The sequence below is a fragment of the Anguilla anguilla genome, chromosome 15, assembly GCF_013347855.1.
Source record: "Anguilla anguilla isolate fAngAng1 chromosome 15, fAngAng1.pri, whole genome shotgun sequence".
Classification (NCBI taxonomy): domain Eukaryota; kingdom Metazoa; phylum Chordata; class Actinopteri; order Anguilliformes; family Anguillidae; genus Anguilla; species Anguilla anguilla.
In genome coordinates, this window is record NC_049215.1 from 25,447,916 (window position 1) to 25,469,715 (window position 21,800).

The 21,800-nt window shown below is 47.4% G+C and overlaps 2 protein-coding genes across 2 annotated transcripts in view; one reads left to right on the plus strand and one right to left on the minus strand.

The window, feature by feature from the left end:
* Positions 1-8,627, plus strand: part of LOC118214306 (potassium voltage-gated channel subfamily H member 3-like) — a 46,840-nt gene extending 38,213 nt beyond the window's left edge. Inside the window, exons 12-15 of the mRNA XM_035394193.1 lie at positions 1,529-1,743; positions 4,501-4,586; positions 5,013-5,065; positions 6,082-8,627. Of these exons, the coding sequence (XP_035250084.1) occupies positions 1,529-1,743; positions 4,501-4,586; positions 5,013-5,065; positions 6,082-6,723 (996 nt within the window). The 3' untranslated portion in view covers positions 6,724-8,627. The remainder of the gene's footprint in view (positions 1-1,528; positions 1,744-4,500; positions 4,587-5,012; positions 5,066-6,081) is intronic.
* A 2,093-nt stretch (positions 8,628-10,720) lies between these two features.
* Positions 10,721-20,385, minus strand: LOC118214308 (inactive phospholipase C-like protein 1). Its single transcript, XM_035394195.1, is given in 9 exon segments — positions 10,721-11,122; positions 11,987-12,096; positions 12,279-12,354; positions 12,620-12,823; positions 13,466-13,804; positions 14,135-15,685; positions 16,811-17,407; positions 17,409-17,429; positions 19,132-20,385. Coding segments are annotated over 9 exon segments (3,189 nt in total). The 5' UTR covers positions 19,318-20,385; the 3' UTR covers positions 10,721-11,017.
* Between the last annotated feature and the right edge of the window lie 1,415 nt (positions 20,386-21,800).

A 21,800-nucleotide genomic window follows, 5' to 3' on the forward strand; every position in this document is an offset into this window, starting at 1 on the left:
GCACACACTGACACGTGCACACACACACACACACACACACACATGGAGTCTCGTGCTGCCTGTAATTGGCAGGGACAGGAATAGCAGCGCTGTGCTGTTGTGAATGTGCCGCGTTGCTAAAAATAGCTCCGGGCAGGCGGGGCTTCCCCCTGGCTGGCTGTTCCCCCGCAGCCTGAGCTAAGATTGGATCGGGGCCGATATGAATATCCCTGCAGTGTGTGTGTGCGTGTGTGTGTGTGTGTGTGTGTGTGCGTGCGTGCGCGCGTGTGTGCGTGTGCGTGTGTGTATGTGTGTGAATGATTTCAGTGCAGAGGAGTGTGCGCTGACAGAACGCTGATTACCACACGCGCACGCACACGCATGCAAATGCAGGTGCAGATGTGTGCAGATGCATTGGCACACACACACTTGTAAACACACGCGCATAACCAAGCACACATATACAGTACCATGCCAAAAGACAAATATATGCAGTCACACGCACACACGCATACAAAATATAAGCACAGAAACACACAGATGCCAGGGCAGACACGTGAATGCCAGAACACACACACATACATTTCATAAAAAACGCACACAAATTCTCCCAGGTCACTGGAAGCTGCAGACACATGCTCACTACGAGAGGCGCAGGATATGAATGATTAAACACACACAGGCACATGCTTGTCAGACACACACACACACAGGCACATGCTTGTTAGACACACACACAGACAAGCACACACACACACACACACAGGCACGTGCATATCAGACATGCCAAAGCAAAGCCCTGTTGGCACTGTTACTAAAAATGGATTCAGAGAACTAAAAATACACTGCAGGTTTTGGGGGAGGTGGGGGGGCAGGGGGGCTCTAGGGGGTTTGGATGGAGGGAGAGAGCGTGCGGAGAGGGGGGGAGCAGAAAAAGGATGCAAAAGGATGATGACATTATGGAACACGAGGGCGAAATAAATGGAAGGGGAGATGGAGAGGAGAATCACAGCAAGGGAGAGGGGGAGGGAGAGAGAGAGGGGCGTTGGTTCACACATGCCGCAGTGTTGATGTTTCTGTTAAAGGTCAGAAGGCTCACGCTTTCCTGCTGATCACTTGTCTGTGGAATCACCTCGTCTTCTCTTTCACCATCTGTGCTTCCACATAGCAGTGCTCAGAAAAATTAGAAATGATATTTATGTGGAAAGATGATAATCACTGGAGGGAAGGGCAGAGATAGGAAAACAAAAGAAACGTGGAAGTTGTGGCAGGTTCGGTCCAACGCAGGGAACAATATCTGTCTCACGGTGCATGCCTGCCTCCTGCTGGTCACCTGTGCTCACTGCAACTATTGCAGCCTTCACCACTTGCTTTTTCATGTCAATATGAACAGCACAGAACACCCTTCTCAGAACAAGATGTTCGTAAATGAGGTCTAGACATAGCTCGTGTACAGACTGGCACTGGCAGAACTACAAAGGGTTGCATCATTTATTCTGTTTGAAGACCACGTTCCTGTTCGTCTGATTCGTCTTCTCATTCGCTGCAGATGGACTGGGATAATGGCAACATTGTGAAGAAGCTTCCTTCCATCAAAGAGGATGAGGAGGGAGATGATGAAGTGCACTCGTCTCAATCACGGGTCCCCCGCTCCGCCCCCCAGCCACCCCAGTCTTTCTGCCCCCCAGCAGAGCAGTCTCACCCCGCCAACCTGCACGTCCCCACTGTCAGCATCATCAGCACCCCCCTGAACCTCAGTCCCCGGTAGGAACCCTCCTCACCTGCCAATAATTCACTGGGGAACACTTACGGGAATGGACGCCGATATGAAATGCTTAAGCCGTGTACAAATCGGCGCACATGCCGACTATTGAGTATAGTTTTTGAGTACACTGGATGAGAGGGTTTTCTCTTAATGGAGTGTACTTAAAATCCCAGGATGATATACATTTTTCTGGGGTATTTCTGCTGAGTATATTTGGGAGAATACTTTCCAGGAATTAAATGACCGTTTTGATCCCATAAATATGATGTGCAGCTTCGTTTTAAAAATGAGGTGCAAAAATGTGAGTTTTCCTTCAACAACAACTCCTGAGCATGGCCACACAAGAGCAGAACTTCTTAGAACACTTCCACAGCATGGCTGGAAAATAGTATGGAGGACATTTTTTGGATACTGCCCATCACATGCATAAAACAGTATGCAGTGTACTTAGTGGACTGTACATACTTAGAGGACACAGTAGTCAGGCAGCTGATTCGGACACGGCCTAAGCTGTGTCTCAAAGGTCCACTAGTTTCTTATATAGTGGACTAACAAGGGTGTCTGACATTTTCTAAATATTGGCTGACACCCGAGTTAGTCCACGGCTTGGAAATGAGTGGAGACACAGCCTTATGTTGTCGTGTCATTCTCTTTGGCTTAGTAAGATATCATACAATCTGAGACTGTGGATAACTGATCAGAAAGATGTAATTATTCATATGCCAAATATATTTTGTTAAAAAAAAATCATGTTAAATGTAATCATCCCATGTAAACTGTTACAGGGTGTGTATGCACCATTAGTCATATATGCAGTCCTGATCATGTCCTTGGTGACTATGGCTGCCAGCTCAGCAGGATGATGTATAATTAGATGCAGCATCAGCCAAGGAGAAATGGATTTATTCAGCAGGGTCACTGTGCCTCCTGTGCTCCAGTGACCCCTGTTGTAGTTCCTGTTGGAGAGGAAGCTTATAATTGATCCGCACTTCAGAAGTCCATGACTGAGACCTTTCACTGAATTATTATTCCCGTTGTTTTGATGTTCATAGCCTTCAAGTCTCAAGGCTGTAAATGCTGAGGACCAGCTGAACATCTATCTGTGCATTTCGGATCTATCTGTAATTTTCTGATGCCATCTGGTGGTTAGGGGTAGACATTGCAGTGCATTGTAACTAATGAGACACATGCATGGAATGCCTGGTCAGGGAACACAAGCGAGACGGAGATTCCATGTCAGTACCATACTTTGTAATGTTAAGGGACTGGGCTGTTCATAAAGGCTGGTGCACCATATATATTCTGAAAGCACTGGTGAAGATGAAGGATCTGCACAATAAGGCACTGAGTTATGCTCCCCTTCTTTACAATCCACATCCCTGTATCTCCGGCCCCATTCTTGAGGTTGAATACTGAGGGGAAGCATACATCAGAATTTAATGGTCACCTAGATCCATTGCAGATGTGCTGAGGGAGATGACAAAACGAGAGTGCCCTCGAACATTATTCACACGAAGATGAACAAAAGAGACTGTATAACATAAACAATATGCTTACTAAGCTATATTCTAGTTCTCTGATGTGAAAAATATTCTGTTTTAACGTTGATTTTAATAGAATCAACTAAATTCACCCTTTTTCGGTTATAAGCCACTGTTATCCGTACTTTGAGCACCCACCCTTGACAAGGTTTATAATATTGTGTCACCTTCTGTTGTGTTTTCTGAAATTAATGAACACATTGGGCTAGGTCTTTGACCATCCTTCCATACAGGATTTTACTGAAGGCCATTTGCGATATAAACATCCTACTTCTGATGCCAAAACCCCTGCTGGTATTTGTGATTAATCTGACTATAACAAGATGGTCCAATTGATTGAACTGCAATTCAGTATCGTTTTTGTTGATTGCTCTCAATAGATTCTCATTTCAGGCAAACCTTCAAAAAAGCGTAATAGCATGTAGGTGGTGTCTGGTAGTACATCTGGAGACTTTGAGTCTTGAATATGCAACCTGGTGTTTGTAAATCTCTGACTTGCGGCCCACAAATGTTCCTTTGACTCCCAAATCAGCTGGCTCCAGGTGTGCAGGCAACAAAGCACTAATGGGCAGATTTACGATTGCTCCAGTGGTTTTTCTATCTGATCTGTTCATCTTTAGATGAAAAGTGGTACCTTTATTTTTTTCCAATGGTTCATTTGATTTCCTGACTTGTGAAGGCCAAACAACCCCTTGTCTTGTTTCGTCAAATCGATTCAATTCAATTCAGCTCGGTTCAGCTTTATTTGTATAGATCTTTACACAGAGATACTGTCACAAAGATGCTTTACAGAAAAAGGAACTAGAAAAAATTGGGCAATACTGAACCCACACAAATTCAGCAGGTGAGGTAAATAGATTCCCTCATGGAGAAAAGAAAACTCTTTTTGGGAGAAAAATAGTACTTGCTAAACAAAATTTAAAGTGGAAAAAAACAGAATTCCCCATTTTAAAGATGAAATATAGCTCTTCACCTGTGTTGTGTATTTCGTGCAGACTTCTTCGCTCATCGGAGGGCACTGTGGGTCTTCAGGTGCATCGCAGCAATCTGACTTCCTCTTCCATGCATGCTTTCACACTAAGCCAATTATACAGCTGTCTCAGGCTGCAGCCTTTGCTTCACGCCAGGGCCCTGTATTAAGAATTCAAGGTCGATTCTTTTATGGATTTCATTATATGACCCCCTCTCCTTCTCCCCACCTTCTCTCTCTCCCAGGTTTGTGGATGGCATTGAAACTCAGGGTCATGTTCAGGCATCACAGAGGTTTGACTTCAACACTACCCTTAAATGCCCTGGACCAGGTAAAAAAACAAAACACCCACACACATGTATACACACACACATACACAAATAGACACACATGCGCACATAAACACATTCGCTCGCACAGACACACACACATGCATGTACATGTATATGCACACAAGCGCACACACACGTACACATGCACGCACATGCATATGCACAAAAGCGCACACACACATGCACATACACATGCATATGCACACAAGCACACACACAAACCTGCATACGTGCACACACATGCATACACAAATATGTGTGCACACACACACGCATACACACGTGGGTACGTTCAAACACACACAGATGCATGTGCACATAAACAAACACACACGCACAAACACACTGATATTCTCACTTTCTCTCTCTCTCTCTCTCTGCCTCTGTCTGCCCGTCTGTCTATCTATCTGTCTGTATGCATACAGGAAGTGAGGATCAGGCAGAGAACAAGCAGAGCATTTCCAGGCTGGGGGAGGAGGTGAGTGGGGCACTGGGATAGCCATGAGATCACCATGCCCACCTGAAGGATTGGCTATTATTTCAAAACAAGTAGATAAATGGGCTTTCAATGAGCTGAGAAAGTAGGAGAAGGAAGGGAGGGAAGAGGGAGAGAGAAAAAGAGGATGAGGGAGAGGGACTGTGCTAGCACATTTTAATTAACTACCTTACAAACCATATTTTTTGGCAGTGTTATATCACTCAATCCTCAGAATCTGATGCCAGTTCATAAGACAGTCTGATATGTTTCTCGATTTCTCTCAAGATTGAAAGATAAACACTTCATACATCCAACCAGACATGTGTCTATGTCTATTTTTCTTAGTTTGTGCAACAAACTAAGTAATCACAATGTTTTGTAGGCAAATTCTTCCTGAGAGTTCCATTTTTATGGTGGTGATTGTTGGGGAAGCAAGGATTAAGTAAAAATATGTTTATCTCCTGAATCCAGTGGTTCCAACAGTCAATACCATTGTTAAAATGTTCAGCACTCTGAATACTGACACAAGTGGTATTAAATGTCACAGATTGCATTCAAAAGGAACCGGATATTTGTTTGTTCTGTAGCCATGCTGGGCCTCTGGCCTGTTAAATAGCTTGGTCCTCTGGATTGGCTCTTTAAAGATTAGAGTAGGGTATTAAAGTGACTTTTAATTGCCCCAAGGACATTTCCTTTGATGCTTGAGGAGAGGAGGGTAGGCACTAGGCAGCATTCTTAGAGACAATACAATTTGTATCCAATTCTCTGTTCCTCTCTCTAAGGCCATAATCTAAACCCTAGATATCTGACATATATGTTGTGTGACCCTGAGATTATGAGGCCCTGATATTATCAGAGTGTGTGCTGCAATTAACAATGGAACAAGATTAGAGAAAAGATTTTCTATTCTGTCCTCCTTATCCTGTTATTCCGTCTTATCACCTTATCGTGTTGGTGCTCAAGCAATCTCTCTCTCTCTCTCTCTCTCTCTCACACACCCCCCCCCCCCCCCCCAGATGAACAGCTTGTCTCGGCAGGTGTTGCAGCTCAGTGAGGAGCTACAGGAACTGACACGTCTCCTGCGGCCCCTCCTCGTCCTGTCCGTCCTGACCCCGACTCGGACCCCGCCATGCAGTATCAGCAGCAGCGCGGGCCCCCTGGCCACCCTGCCCGCCCCAGCCACCCCGCCCCACTTCCTGCTGGCCAGCTCAGACTCTGGGGGAGCGGGAGGGCGGCTGCTGGGCTGCCTAATACCTCCACATCCTCCACAAAGGAACCGTCTCCAGCCACAGGACCCCCCAGATCCTCCAGCATCCCCCACAGGCACACGGAACAGACTGGCACACCCTCCACAATACCGCCAGCCCCTTGCCTCCCGTAGCCCCTCCCCCTCTCCATGCCTGGGCCCCCACCGCTCCCTTCTGGCCTGCCACAGCAGGGATCTGCAGGCCCCGCCTCCGACCCAGGACACGCCCCATTCTCCCACTTCCTGCATCCCCTCCCCACTGCCGTTCAGCAGTGAACCCCAGGCCTGCCCTTCCTGGACCCGCCCCGTTCCCGGTCCCGAGGCCACGCCCCCGCAGGAGGCGAGCACGGTGCGGAGCCCGCCCACCGAGCACGTCAGCTTCATAAACGAGGAAGAGGAGCTACCCCTGTGAGAGAGGTGCAAATAGAGAGAGAGAGAGAGAGAGAGACAGGGAAAAAGAAATCCAGAGAGGGAGAGAGAGACAGAAAGAAAGATGTAAAGAGGGGAATAAGGAAAGCGAGTCACAGAGGGAGGGAACTGTAACACAACCAGCTCACAGACTGCAGATCTTAACTGTCTGAGAGAAACTTGCGTACGGCCAAGTATAACTACCTGAGCAGCACTGCTCCCAGCCAATGCAGTTACGACACAACACTTCCCAAGCCTTCTGAGGAACAGTGCTTCCCGGACTGTGGGCTGCAAAATGCACGTGAGAAACGTAACTGATATTATATTATACACATTCACACTAGTCACATTAAACATTGCACCAGCAGTTTGCTTACGATTTTCTTGCCTGCAGCCTGTTTGAGAAACAGTTGCCTGCAAGTTAGATACAGAAGACAAATATGAAAGTTGAGATTTTCATAAAAAGACGATGACAAGTTTGAGCACCTATGATCTAGTCTGAGCCACCATTTACAAGGCTAAGGATTTGTGAGCCAGAGCTAGTAGGCTAACTGAAAAAAACAGAAGTTTCTCTTTTCGTCATAATTTTAAATAAATTAACTAAAAACATGTGTTTTCAGCAGTGGAATCTATGGGATTCCACATTTAATGCTGCTGTATGTGGAATTTAAAATCAGATAAATATGCTGATTAATTGTGAACTAATTGGTAAAAAAATAACTAATTTTATTGTCTGACAGCCCCCCCCACCCCATTAAAACATGCATTTTATATTTTAAAATATTTGAGTGAGTGAATACAATTTTCATATCAATAAGTGGTTCCTGGGCTCAAAGTTTGGAACCTCCTCTCTATGAGTGGAGAGTTAATATGGATTAAGAACATCAAACATGCATTTACATTACCAGTGGACACAGACAATGCTGCCCAGGGCCACACAGAGCCTTTAACCATGGCAACCCCATGCTACCCCAGTTCAAACCTCAGGGCAGCACTGATCACCATATGTACATATCAGCACGTTGTGTTTTTCTCAGAGGAAGTGGTCACGGTTGCCAATAGCATTCCTTCATTTCAGCACACACGGTAGCAGTGTGAGCGCTGGTGGCCTCCACACGCTGATCTGGGTGAGTGGGCTCGGGTGGCATGCCCAAGCCTGTGGGTGAGTGGGCTCGGGTGGCATGCCCAAGCCTGTGGGTGAGTGGGCTCGGATGACATACCCAAGCGTGTGGGTGAGTGGGCTCGGGTGGCATGCCCAAGCGTGGCGTACTTCCGAGCGTGTGATTCATGCACAGGTCAAGCGGTACAGTCAGAACAACAGCGTTCCCACAGTCAGCCCAATACAGCTTCAGCCATCTAGACATGTGCCTTCTCTAAACGGATCTAAACGTCTAAACTTCACCACCTCCGTCCAGTCATGACCCAGTACCTCCAGGGCTGGGTTCAAACTGTGGGCTTGTGATCGTGTGATTTTGGACATCATAGCACTTTCTTTTCACATGTATCTGCATTATTTATTTACATGGAGTGTGTGTTTATGTAATTATTTAACATGTACATATTTATTCCTTCTGTGTGGTGCAGGATTGTAGATGGGGGATTTATTATGGTGGGGGAGTAAGACCCATACAATGTTTCTGTTTTCCAGCAGAGGGCAGTGTTAAAAGACCTCTAAAATCTCATGGAAAAACACTGGTCTAACCCGGTGGTTCCATTTTTTACGCAGCAGAAGAAAAACATGTTTTTTTCAAGATTTTCAAGGATAACTATTCTAATCTGCATGGTACTGATTTACTGCATGAGAAATATGCCTGCCTGCTTGCAACACTGAAGGTGAGGGAGGGGAGTGCATATTTTACAGTAACAGTTAAGAGTTACAGTAACAAATAAAAAGACATGGTTTTTTTTAAGACCCCAGGCCTCTGTGGTTTTCTGGTGTGATTCGGTATGCTGTGGTGTGCTTGCACAGTGAAATGTTGGCATGCTGTGTATACCTCTGCAGCCAGGCTCTCTGACTGACAAAGGAGACACCGCAGAGTGATAACAGAGGGGATATCCTTCCAACGAAAACTCGCATTCCAAGAAATATGATACATCAAGGGAGAGCAGACAACGCATTAACTCGTAAAGCAAGGCACATTTCGTTCAAATTATACTGAACAGGGGGCTGCAGGGTGGCTCGTTAGGTTAATGTACCAACCGGTTGGTGCAAGGCTGATTTGCATGGCCTGGGGTTGAATCCGGACCATGCCAATGCTGACTGTGGGGCTTGGCACTATACAGTCTAGTGTAACTGATGATGCTTGCATTCCAGCGTGGATGTAGAAAGATTCATCTCTTCCTATGGAAACGTTTACACTAAGAACCCCTCAAGAATGACAGAGAACAATTGACCAGGATCAAATTTAATCACAGTGTTTAAACCTTGCATTTTATTTGAGTTAATCTATTTTAGATTTTCATAAACATAAAGCATTAACTGCTACAAACTATGCACATTGTTATTATTTAACTATTTCTGTGTAATATTGCATTTACATTATGCCTGCTTCCCATTGCTTAAAAAACATTACCACTCGACAATTGCGATCAGTCGTGGTCTGTACTTAATTAGTGGCAATTGATGTAGATTACCGGGGAGGAAAGCTGTGGTAATTAACAGATGAGATGACCTTTTGCTGAGGGATGACCTACTTCCAGATGAGAAAACTTACCTTGATAAACTGGTTATCCTAGTTATACATGAAATAAGTACTTTTCTCTTGTGTCCAGCTTCTCCTAAAAAGTACTGGCCATTATTTTTTTTTTTTTTGCTATTTCCACTGGTCAGGTTGACAGGTTGCCAGATTCTCCATTACTGTATAAATTGTGTGTGCCTCCACTACACACTTGTCTGCGTTTCATTCTCCACTGGGCACTATGATGTGCAGCCTGTCTTTGCTGCGTTTTTATGTCCCTGTCAGCGTACCTCTAATCTCCCGGACAGGAGCCATGCAGTCATTCCCATGTGATTTACCTGTGGGTGTCGAGCAGCTTGGTCACCTGGCCACCTGGCCCTGACAGGAGTGAGAGGAGATCCTCTGAGTGAAATGAGTGGCTCTGGCCTCTCTCTCCTGAAGTGAAAGGCCCTTATAGAACGGATCATCTTTCAGGAGCTCAGACGGTTGCTGAAGCCCATCCGGGGCTAACACTGAGGCTAACACTTGTACAGCATCCGCGCAGTGCCTGGATGGAGCTGCAGTGGTACAGGTAAGCGTTGGACGTCCTTTCATTCGATGTTGCACTCGTATGAATCGAAGACCCTAGAGGTTTTTGTCCTCATAAAAGATGTGAGTTCTCTCTGAAGTTTGCACATTGCTGCGGACCCACTGGCCTTCTTCACAAAGCCACTAGCCCCAGTTAAAGGCCCCGATGCTATATGACACTCGTGCAATTACCTGGTGGCAACTTGGTAGTCTCATCAGTTAAGAGGCATCGATCATTAAGTGAATATTGCATTCATATTCATTCTTTTAACTTTTAATTTGGTTAAAATATGTCCTTGTCCAGAGTAAGTTACATATTTTTTGGTTTCATTGTCCAGTCCTGCAGCTGAACATGTACTGAGGCAGTTCAGGCTCATGTGGCACTAGGTTACAGTGATTTTGCCCTTGAATTATTCTGGTTAAAAGTCAAATTTCATAACCACACAGTCATTCCAACAAAGCAAATTCAACACAGAAGGATCTTAGTGTCAGCAGAGCTATTCTACCCTGGATCTGGGTGGCCACAAGTATGCAGGGGCACTGACCGTGGTTCTGGAATACTGAAAAGATACTGAACCCTAGTCCAAGAAAGCCAGTGTAAACACTTTTTTTAAATGAAAGCAATGTTACAGGCATTTAGAACAAGCATTTAGCCCTAACCCTGACAAACCACAGTGTAAACAAAACTGAAAATTAATCCAATGTTGCAGTGATTTAAAAAAAAAAAAATAAAATAATAAAGGTCATTCATTTTTAAAAAAGCAGACAGACCCACGGACAATGCAAAAAAGGACTGAAGCACCATATACTAAATTTTATAGAACACTCTTGAGCATTTCCTTTCCCCCACAGTAGATACCAGCTAATATATTCATACTGTTCTTACAACTTAAGTTGTCTGAAATGTTAAGTCAAAATGTTAAGTAAGAATTGTTAGGATGTTAGCACTTAATTAATCCCCGGGGACTAAGCTATTCCCCCATTTTCACTCTCTTGGCCTCTTTTCTCATATTTAACAGGCCTGATGGAATCAAAAGTTTGTAGGTGTTCTTGTCATTTGGCTGTAGAGGTCAGTCCACAGGCCTCGCAGCCCAGAGTGAGCTGCCTCAGGGTGTCCAGAGCATTTGCCTTGGCAATGCGCAGCAGATCACACTGTCCCTGAAACAGAGAGACACAACAGTTACACTGTCCCTGAAACAGAGAGAGACACTACTGTTACACTATCTCTGAAACAGAGACACTACTGTTACACTATCTCTGAAACTCAGACACTACTGTTACACTATCTCTGAAACAGAGACACTACTGTTACACTATCTCTGAAACAGAGATACTACTGTTACACTATCTCTGAAACAGAGACACTACTGTTACACTGTCTCTGAAACAGAGACACTACTGTTACACTATCTCTGAAACAGAGAAACACTACTGTTACGCTGTCCCTGAAACAGAGAGAGTCAACTGTTGCACTGTCCCTGAAACAGAGACACTACTGTTACACTATCTCTGAAACAGAGACACTACTGTTGCACTGTCCCTGAAACAGAGAGAGACTCTACTGTTGTCATGGTTCTAAAACAGAGAGGCAGTTATGGTATGACAGTTTAAAGACAGGTCAGCATTGTAGCGGTAATTACTATTGTTTACAATACTAATCATTGCTTTTACAGCTAACCTACAGCTAATTGATTATAAATAGCTGTAACGTGTAGATGTAGCCTGATGTAACACTGATGTTCTCTTCTTTTGTAAGTTGCTCTGAGTAAGAGTCTTTGCTTAATGATTGTTATTTGATGACATGTTGCAACATCCCTACAACAGAGACACATTGCTGCTGGGCTATCTCACACAGAGAGTCAGTATGGTCGCACTGTCAATAAATCAGAGAAAGTGGTTCTGCGCTGCCTCTAAATTAGAGAGAGACCATGCTGCTATACTGTCCCTAAATCAGAAAGAAAATTACTGTTGCAGTTTCCCTAAATCAAAGAGACAGTACTGCTGTCCCCGTAGAAACGGTACCTTCAGAACTGTGAGGTTCCAGGTGAAACTCTCCACCGCTTTGTTCAGTATGCGGCCCTTCAGCCCCTCCTCCTCCCCAAGCCTCGGCAGGTCATCCTGTAACTCCACCCCTAAAAAGGAGGAGCCTGGGTCAGCCCAGCCTGTCCTGACCAATCAGACATACTCACACTCCACGCATAGTGCGCTATACCATTCCTGGTATGTAAACATCAGCACTCCCTGCTGGAAAATTTATGGTGTCACATTACTGAGATTATGCCCCCATCCCCTCCCGGTCGGTTCCTGTCCTTACCATGTCTATGCACCTGGCCAATTCTCCCCTGCACACCATCAGCATTCTCAATCAGCAGTCTGAGCGCAGTGACCACCTGAGAGAGACAGACCTTCACCTGACCGATCCCAGTACAGTCTCACACACACGCTCACCTGGCTAGCCACAGTACAGTCTCACAGATGTGCATATATGGCTGAACTCAGAACAGTCTCACAGACACACACTCACCTGGCTGATCTCAGAACAGTCTCACAGACACACACTCACCTGGCTGATCTCAGTACAGTCTCACAGACACATGCTCACCTGGCTGATCTCAGAACAGTCATACCTACACATCACAATGCAGGCATACCTACCTTCTCATATGCAGTGAGCAGCTTGTAGGAGGATTCGGGCAGGTATCCCTGCGCCTCCAGGTAGGGGTACCCATCTCTCAGAGCCAGATTGGCCCCTGGGGCTCCATCTGCACTCTGCAGACGGGAGGCCAGGCTTTGGATGCACTTCTTCAATTCGGCCACAGGGGGAAGCCCACACTGCTCTTTGAAACCTTCCACAGCATTCTGAGCAAGCACACACAAACTGTATCAAATGGTGTAGTCACACATTTGGATATATGGAATGATGCAATTGCACAAACACTTGCCCATAAGTTCACATACACAAAAGTTGAACATGCTCAAATGGCTGAAGGAATCCTTAGTATCTGTGGCTACAGAACAGGGTTGGGCAATCCCATTCCTGCAGGGTCGGTGTATATACAGGTGCTTGCTGACACCAATTACACTAGGCAAATGAGTTAATTAGCTGAATAAATTGAATTACCTCAGATTAAACCACAGTGTCTCATGTTGGGACACAGGGATAGTCTTAAGCTGTCATTCATGCCCTGATGTGACTGACTTCACAACCACAGTGCCACAGCCATGGCAGAGACACCCCTCTGACTATAGTCACCATAGTCACAGTTACCATGGCCATTTACCACATTTACCATTTACCATGGCCATGGTCACCATAGTTACGGTCACTATAGCCTCTTTCTCAGAGCAATGGCCGTGACTACAACGCTCCTCTTGTGCAAGCACAGTCACGACAGCCATAGTCATAGTTATCATGGCGACAGTCATGTGACTGTTCTTGCTCCTCAAATGGGTGGAGTGTCGAAGTTTGGGCAGGGCATAAGGAGTGACAGGCACACTCACCTTCACGCCCTCTCGTAGGTCAGCCGCCTCCTTCAGCGGGGCAGCGGCGGGTCTCAGGACGTGGTCCAGGGTCCTGATGCCAACGTGGCGGAGAATTCGGCCCCGCCCCGCCTTCCGCTGAGCTCCGCCCCCATCCCCACCCTGCCGGCTGGTGATGGTCACGTGGACGAATAGGCTGGCTCGGGGGAGTGGCTCGCCAGAGAAGCTCAGCAGAGGCACAGTACGGTAACCACACTGCAGGCACTGCAGCCCCACGCTGTACTGACCAATGAAGTCGTCGCCGATGTAGTCGTCATCGAGCACCACGAAGCGCAGCAATGCCAGCTCAGGTACACTCACCTGAAGGGACGGGCCAGGGGGGGGGGCGGGGCGGTAATGTCAGGTGACAGGGGTAATGACAGCATCACTAATTCTAATGCATTCATGAAGTACGTGAATTTAGAGTTTCTTTCTCGATTGTGTAGCCAATCAGAAATGTAGGAAGATACATATTGGGAGCCTTTTACCAGGGATCTTGAGCTAAATGCATCCACCCACTCTTTTAAAACATTAACATGGCAGCTATACAGATCCCAATGGACCTCAGGTTAACATCACAGCACAGTGTCTCCATCACTGCACTGGAACCCTGGATTTTATGTGGTCCGGAGGGAAGACCCCGCGCCTCACCTGGAAGTGGAAGGTCTGGTCGAAGAGCGGGTCGTCCTGGTTCTGCGCGGCGGTGCGGGTCCGGTGTTCGGCGCAGTCGGCGGGAACGCCGTGCAGCTCCAGCACCACGTAGGGGTCGATGACCTCCCCGATGGTGCCCGAACCCTGCGGCTTGGGCAGGCTGTGGGCACCGATCACCCTGACCCGCAGATCCTGGGGGGGCGTGGCGGCGGTGGCGGAGGGGGCGGGGCGCAGCGAGAAGCCGCACCCCCCGTTCTGGGCGAAGCGGGCGCGGTGCAGGTCCAGGGAGACCCCGGGGGCCTGTAGGTTGAGCGGCACCAGCTGGCAGCCGCTGGTCCAGTAGGCCTGGGGGTCGGGGTTGGCGCAGTCGGGCCCCGCCGGGCCGAGCCGCACTCGGGTCAGCACCCGCCCCGTGGTGGCCGCCAGCCCCTCGGCCGCCTCGCTGGCCAGCCGCCCCGCCTCGCTCCGCCCCAGGGAGCACAGCGTCCAGGGGGAGGGGCGGGTTTGGGGAGAGCCCCCACGCCTCTGGGCTTCGCGGAAGGCTAGGCTGCCGGCGTCCGCCAGCGCCACCAGGTCTGACAGCTCCCGGCACAGATGGAGCTTCGGGGCTTCCCCTTTGACCACACCCTCCTCCGCCTCAGCCACGCCCACTTCTCCCCCCTCAGCCACATCCACCGCCTGCTTGTCCACCACTCTCACCTCCTCCTCATCGTTGCTCACCTCCCCCACCTCCCCCTCCTGCCATGGGGGCAGTTTCTTCCCCGCCAGCAGCACCCGCCCCCTCAGCTGCTGAGGGGAGGGCAGGAGGACGTCGCTCTCTCCCGTAGGCGGGGCCTCAGGCTTGTAGAGGCGGTCCCCGAACACCTGCCGCAGGTGCTGAGCGAGGACGTGCTGCTGGGCGGGGCAGCAGCACTGGCGCAGGTAGATCAGCAGGGGGAAGGGCGTGGTCAGGAAGGCGTGGTCGCGCACCGCCTCCAGGGCACTGCGCAGGGTAACGGCGGCGGTGCTGGGGTCCAGCAGCGGCTCCCCCTCGGGCCCATCGCTCACCCCCAGCTCCAGGTAGCGGCACCCGGCCCGGAGCACCTGCTCCAGCGCCCCCGGCGCCCCCTGCAGGAAGGAGCTGGGAGCGGCGGCGCTGATGTAGTAGCGGGTGAGGGGCAGGCTCATGTCCTGCCACACGCTCTGGTGCCGAGGCGCCATCAGCTGGCTCTCGGGCGCCTGCAGGTAGCGGGTGAAGCCGTCCAATCCCAGCAGGCCCTGCTCGCGCCCCGTCACCGACGGCTCGAACCGCCGCAGGATGTCCTGGCTGGCCTCTGCCGCCGAGGGCCCCGCCCCATGCCCCGCCCCTTTCCCCGCCCACTGCTCCACCTCCAGGAAGAGTCGCAGGTCCTGCGCGTCCAGACACTCCCGGCTCTTGGACAGCTGCACCAGCAGGAAGTAGACGTCCGGACGAGTGCAGAGCTCGCAGTACGCCTCATGGAACTCCTCCAGGGTGACGTGAGATGTCAGTTTCTCCTTGCGCTGCTGGATCTCCTTAAATCTGAGACGCACCTGTGGTTGGGGAGAGGGGGAGTGGGAGGGGGAGGGCGGTGGGGAGTGAGACAGGCCCAGGGAGGCAGAAAGAGGGAAAGCCTCACTGTGAACATATGCTGTGGCTCACTGCAGTAACACCAATCAAGGTTTTACAAAGCTACGTCAGCTTCCGTTGTGTCTTTCGTCCTTGGTTGTTGTTTTGCGTTGGAAATATGTACTTATTAAATACATAATATCACAATGGCAACTGAATTGAAGAGAAAATGTGGGGTTCTGAATGCTTCCCTCTGTTTTTTCTTGCTTTTTATGCGCCCAGCCGTGACATCAGCGAGGCGGTACGGTGTCATGCACCTTCTGTGCCACGCTGAGCTCAGCACTGACTCCCCGTGCTGTGGACCCTACACTAACGGTCCTTCACTAAAGATCATTTGCTGTGATACGCTGTGCTTTAATGATGTTGTAATAGCCTGTGCTAATGACCCTGTGCTGTGAAAGCCTGTACTTATGAACCGGTGCTGCGTTATCCTGCTGCTAATACCCTAACCCTGCTAATGCGCCAATGTTACTGTTACTACAAACACACTACCGTTGCTAGCGCTGCTAATACCCTAATCCTTCTAATACTAGTAACAGATTAATGCTAATGCTACTAATGCCCTAATGCTACCACTGCATTACGTTCAAGCGGCTATTCTGCAACATACAACTCATTTTACGGATTTCAACAGAATATAATGGCATTTAAAGGTCCCCAAACATTCTATTCTTTTTTTTTTGACAATGTCCATGTACCTCAACAGGTGCACCTGAGGCATTTGTTCAAGAATGCCCACCTAATATATGTTTCAGGGAGTGTTTATGCAAATAATAGATCAAAGATGAGGAGAGGAGTGTTTTGGGATTTCAGACCAAAGGCATACCTCTTACAATTTCGAGAGATGGGGACAGTTCTGGCAACAAAATTCCTCCCTCCTGGGAGATTCTCTACCCAATATACACATGGCTGGTGGCTACAATTGATACTGTTATGATATATACCATACTGCACTGTACTACAGTGAAAGCCAATGCTTTATTTGGCCACGTTGTATTATTGTTGTTGTTCTTGTATTTTTACTGTCCAGGTGGCTCTCTCTATTTCACCTTAGCCTCCTTGATGCTGGGGCACAGCTTGCAGATGGTCGCCACAGCAACGTCCTCAGACACGAAGCCGTGCCCGTCCTCGTCCACCTTGCCGAACTCTTCGGCCAGCCAGCCGCGTCGCATCCGGCTGCCGAGGCTGCCGTCCTCGGCCCCGCCCCCGGCGCCGCCCCCCGCCGCGGCAGGGTGGGACAGCAGGTGGCGGAGCCCCGTCACCCAGATGTTGGCGGCGTCGGCCGAGAGCGCCACCAGGTCCAGCGAGCGGCAGTCCGGCCCGTGGATGATGGAGAAGGCGGCCTCCTGGGCCAGCTGGTCCGCCGGGCCGTGGTTCCGGAAGGTGTCGGTGCTCTTGCCCGCGCGCACCTCGCGGATGGCGGCCACGTCCAGCCGGGCGCGCTCGGCGTCCTTCTTGGACGGCTCCCAGCGCAGGCAGGCCTGCTCCAGGTCCAGCGTGTAGAAGCGGCAGTAGACGCGCGCGTTCGGGCGCACCTTGCGCAGCTCGCAGCCGCACTGCATGAAGGCCAGGCAGTCCACCACGCTGCTCACCTTGCGCTCCGACGGCGTGCTGCTGAACGACACCGTCTTTTTCCTTCCCCCCTCCCACCTTTGACACTGAGGAGTCCTGAGAGAGGGGAGGGAGGGAGGAAGGGAGAGAGAGAGAGAGGGGGGGAGATGGAGCGAGAGGGAGGGAGAGAGAGGGAGAGAGAGAGAGAGAGAGAGAGAACTATTTCCATGAAACTGAATGACCAAAGTATAACTGTGCAACTGGTTCAAACAGATTCAGTCTAAAGACACAACATTTTTGAAGTGTGCTGAAGATGCAGACATGTAAGCTACTAATGGTCACTGAGAATGTCCAGCACAGCAGAGAGTGGGAAAGAAGGAAGTGAGGGAGAGAATGAGATGTAGGAAGAGAGGACATGAAGGAAAAGGGAAAGAAACATGGAGAGTGGAGAAAAGAAGGAAGGAAGAAGAGGGGAGTTAGAAGGATGGAAGAGAAAGACAAAGGGAGAAGTCGGAAAAGGAGAGAGAGAAATGGGAGAAGAAAATAAGGAGGGAGAAGGTGTGAAAGGGGGAGAAAGAAAGAGGAGGGAAAGAAGAAGGAAAAGAGAATGAGGAAAAGAAGAGTGGAGGAAGGAGAAGAGGCAGGGGTAAGTAGGAAGGGTTAAAAAAAAATTTTTAATGCACTTTTTTACATGAATACAATAGCAAATAGTTCACTTTCCAAATCACTCTGAAAATCTGAACCCAGTCCTGAGCATTAGACTTTAACATCAACAGAAAGGGTGATGATTTTTCTATGTAGGCATGATCGTGGTGATATATTTGAGAGAAAACGCACTTCCCCAGCACCTTTTAGTACAGACAAGGCTTATTATTCCAGAAGCTCATGTGACCAGCCTGCTGAGCAGTGACTCAGTGCTGGGACACTCCGCTCCTTAGTGGCACCAGTAACAGGATAACACCGAGAGACAGAGAGATCACTCATCCATCGACCCCCCTTCCACTGTGCTGGGAATATAACACACACACGTACGCATACACACACACATACGCACACACGCATACGCACACGCACACACACACACACACACACACGCACGCACGCATACACACACACATACGCACACACGCATACGCACACGCACACACACACACACACACACACACACACACACGTGCGCATACACACACACATACGCACGCACGCACACGCACACACACACACACACACGCACGCATACACACACACGCACACACGCACGCACGCATACACACACACATACACCCATGCACACACACACACACACATACACACACACGCACACATACACCCATGCACACACACACACACACACACACGCACACACACAAACACATGCACACACACATACATATTGTGCAGCAAGCACATTGTCATTACTCCAATAGCCAAGTGCCACATTATAAGAAATGTTTTGCTTGGCACAGAGTATTTGTTAAAGGGAAAGGGTTAAATGGAAAGGGAAGAGATAAAATTTAAAATGATGCATGGAAAAGAAAAAAAATACCTTGGTAAACTGCAATAATCCAAAACTAAAAGTTTCTCAAAAACACCACAACTATCATAACTATTGCATAAGGCATGCTAGATTTAAAATACTACCGCTACTTGCTAAAGTTAGTTAATTACTTTACAAATTACTTTTACTCTTATTCCATTTACAAATCTATTCATTATAAATGACCTTACATTAATAGAATTGAGTAAGTATGTCTTATAACAGTCATGCTACCAGTAACAATTTCTCCAACATTTTTTTCATACGCGTAGTTGCTCATACCTTAATGATACTACTCCGTCGCGGTCCGGCCTTAACCGTCTCCATAGGGCCAGTCTCCGAGTCTTGACGGCCGGGGCTGGAGCATCCCGGTGAGGGAAGGATGACCCCACTACGCCTGCCTGTCCTGGATGATCTCCCAGGGCGGAATTCAGGGGCTCCGTCGCCATAACACTCCCGTTCCGACATTACAAACGCAATTAAAGGATATTAAATTTTTTTTTCAGGCGTTTTCTGAAAGTCACAATAGTTTATAACCGCAGTGGTCTCGCGTGCAGTGGTGCCATGTACAAAGCATTACAATGTCAGTAGGTTAAGGCTAGAATTTTGCATTGCATTTGTCTTCATGCTGGTCGTTCGGAATTGCCACCCGTCAGATGACAGATTTAGTTTAAATAATGTTGGAAGACTTGTCATTCAAATCTTGAACGCTCCTCAAATCCTGACTTCGAAGCACTTTGAAGTTTGTTAATGTGCTCGAAGACATTCGTTTTCGTTATTGCATTCACTTTAAAGCACAGTATATTAGCGACAAACATGTTTTACAGCTCTCTTGTATTATAACAGATATCAGAACAGAAAAGCATCACTTTCTGACATTTAGGTACGCGCAGAAAATATGCAAAATGCTTGTGCGAAAAAGTTAAATGCCTCTAGAGGCATCTAATGCGACGTTAACCTCACTGATGTGTCTGAGGCAAAAAAAAAAAAACTAAAAATAACACGAGCAGCGACTGTTCTATGAAGGCAGAAAGTAACGAAGAGATGGCTTCGAACTCCCGCAGATTGTAGTTGCGTCCTGAGTATTACAAGAACAGAATAATATTTGACAGCGAGAACAATCGCCTCCCAGTCCTTCCATTCGGCGTGTGTTCCCGTAACAAGCATGACTGATGTTTACATTAACCAATCCACAGGGGGAATCGATCTAAAACACCAATCTCTATATTCAAACGAGACGGAGTTCAATGAAAACAAACGGAATTAAATGTAAAGATTAAATCAGTTTCCACCCTAAACGAAAGCCCATCTTTTAGCGTTTTTCACAAAAAAAAAAAAACGTTACATTTTTACTGATGAATCTGACTAAACTGAAAATCCACCACTGGATACGGTTATAGCATGTTTGTGTTTGTTCCTTAGTCTGGAGCTAAATGTTTATATAACTGAAAACTGCATGTATTGCAGCTTTCTTCAGATGTTCTCATAACAATGCAGGCATGCAGGGATTCTTATTTATTCCATCGGAGTCCAGCTTTAGACTCTCTGGACCTTTCACGAACTATTGCTCCTACGTAGATGCTCACGGCCTTTGTAAATGATTCTGGTGTCTGGGTGGCATTATGCACCCCTCCTCCCTATTTATATACAGATAAGATACAATTCTTTAATAGCCTACTTCACCATTGATATACCTAATGTTTGTGCCACCTGGTGTGTAGCAGTACTACTACTACTACTACTACTACTACTACTACTACTAGTAGTAGTAGTAGTAGTAATAATAATAATAATAATAATAATAATAGGAGCCATTTATTTATTGTGAAAAGCACTACAAGTTTGAGATAAGATGACGCAATCACCGTGCGTCGGTAATTTATGAATACTGACACAGGTGCGTGTTCAGGTACGGTTGGGCGACGGGAAGGAATTGTTTTTCAACCGCATACAGTAGCATCGCATCGCATCGCACACGGTTCATATGTGTTACACTTTAGTGTTGTCTTGTTGAATTTATTTTGAATAATTTGAAACCCACAGAAACCATACCTTAATTAATTCTGCCAATACACAACCTAGATCTTCGACCAGCTTCTTCAAGCCAAGTAAGTGAAACTGTTTAAGCGCATGGGAAGAACTCCGTCTTCTTTCATAAATTAAAATGTCTCACAATTTTGACACTTTATGACAGATGAGGTCTTGATGTACCTCGGAACTGAGTTACGTGGAATATTACTTTTAAATTAGCAAATAATTGCACCCCAAAGCAATAATATAAAGGGCAGTCCGCAAGTATTTGGACAGTGGCACAGTTTTTGTTTTTGATTATCTGCTCTGTATTATAGCCCTTGTTTACATAGTCTTCTCATTTAGGGCAGTATTTAGACAAATGAACAATCTTAAATTAAATCATCATATTTAGTACTTCATTGGAAATCTGTGGATTGGATGACTGCCTGTAGTATGCAACCTGTAGATATCACCAGACAATGGATATCCTCCCTGGTGATGCTCTGTCAGATCTATACTGCAGCCTGCAGATCTGTACTTATGGTAGTCTTTGACACATCTACGCCTACATCCTGGAGTGTTCTTAATCTGTTTCAACCGCTGAAATGGCCCATTTCTTCACAACTGAACATATTCTTTGGTCATCCACTACAAATGGTCTTCCATGGTCTTTCTGGACATTTGCTATTGCTGAGCTCATTGCTATTGCTATTGTGTTTTTGTTTCTTACAATGTACCCATTGGCTGATTGGCTGATTGGCTGACCCTGTGTTTTGGATATGTCTGTAATCAATTTGTTCTGAGTAAGAGTCAGTAAATTGTTTAATAAAAACTACTCAAATACTGTTTGACTTACTTTTGTTTTTTGCTTTTCAACAAAAAAACATAAATCTGAAAACCAACTGAAATGAATCAGAAAGCTATATTTCTGGCAGGTA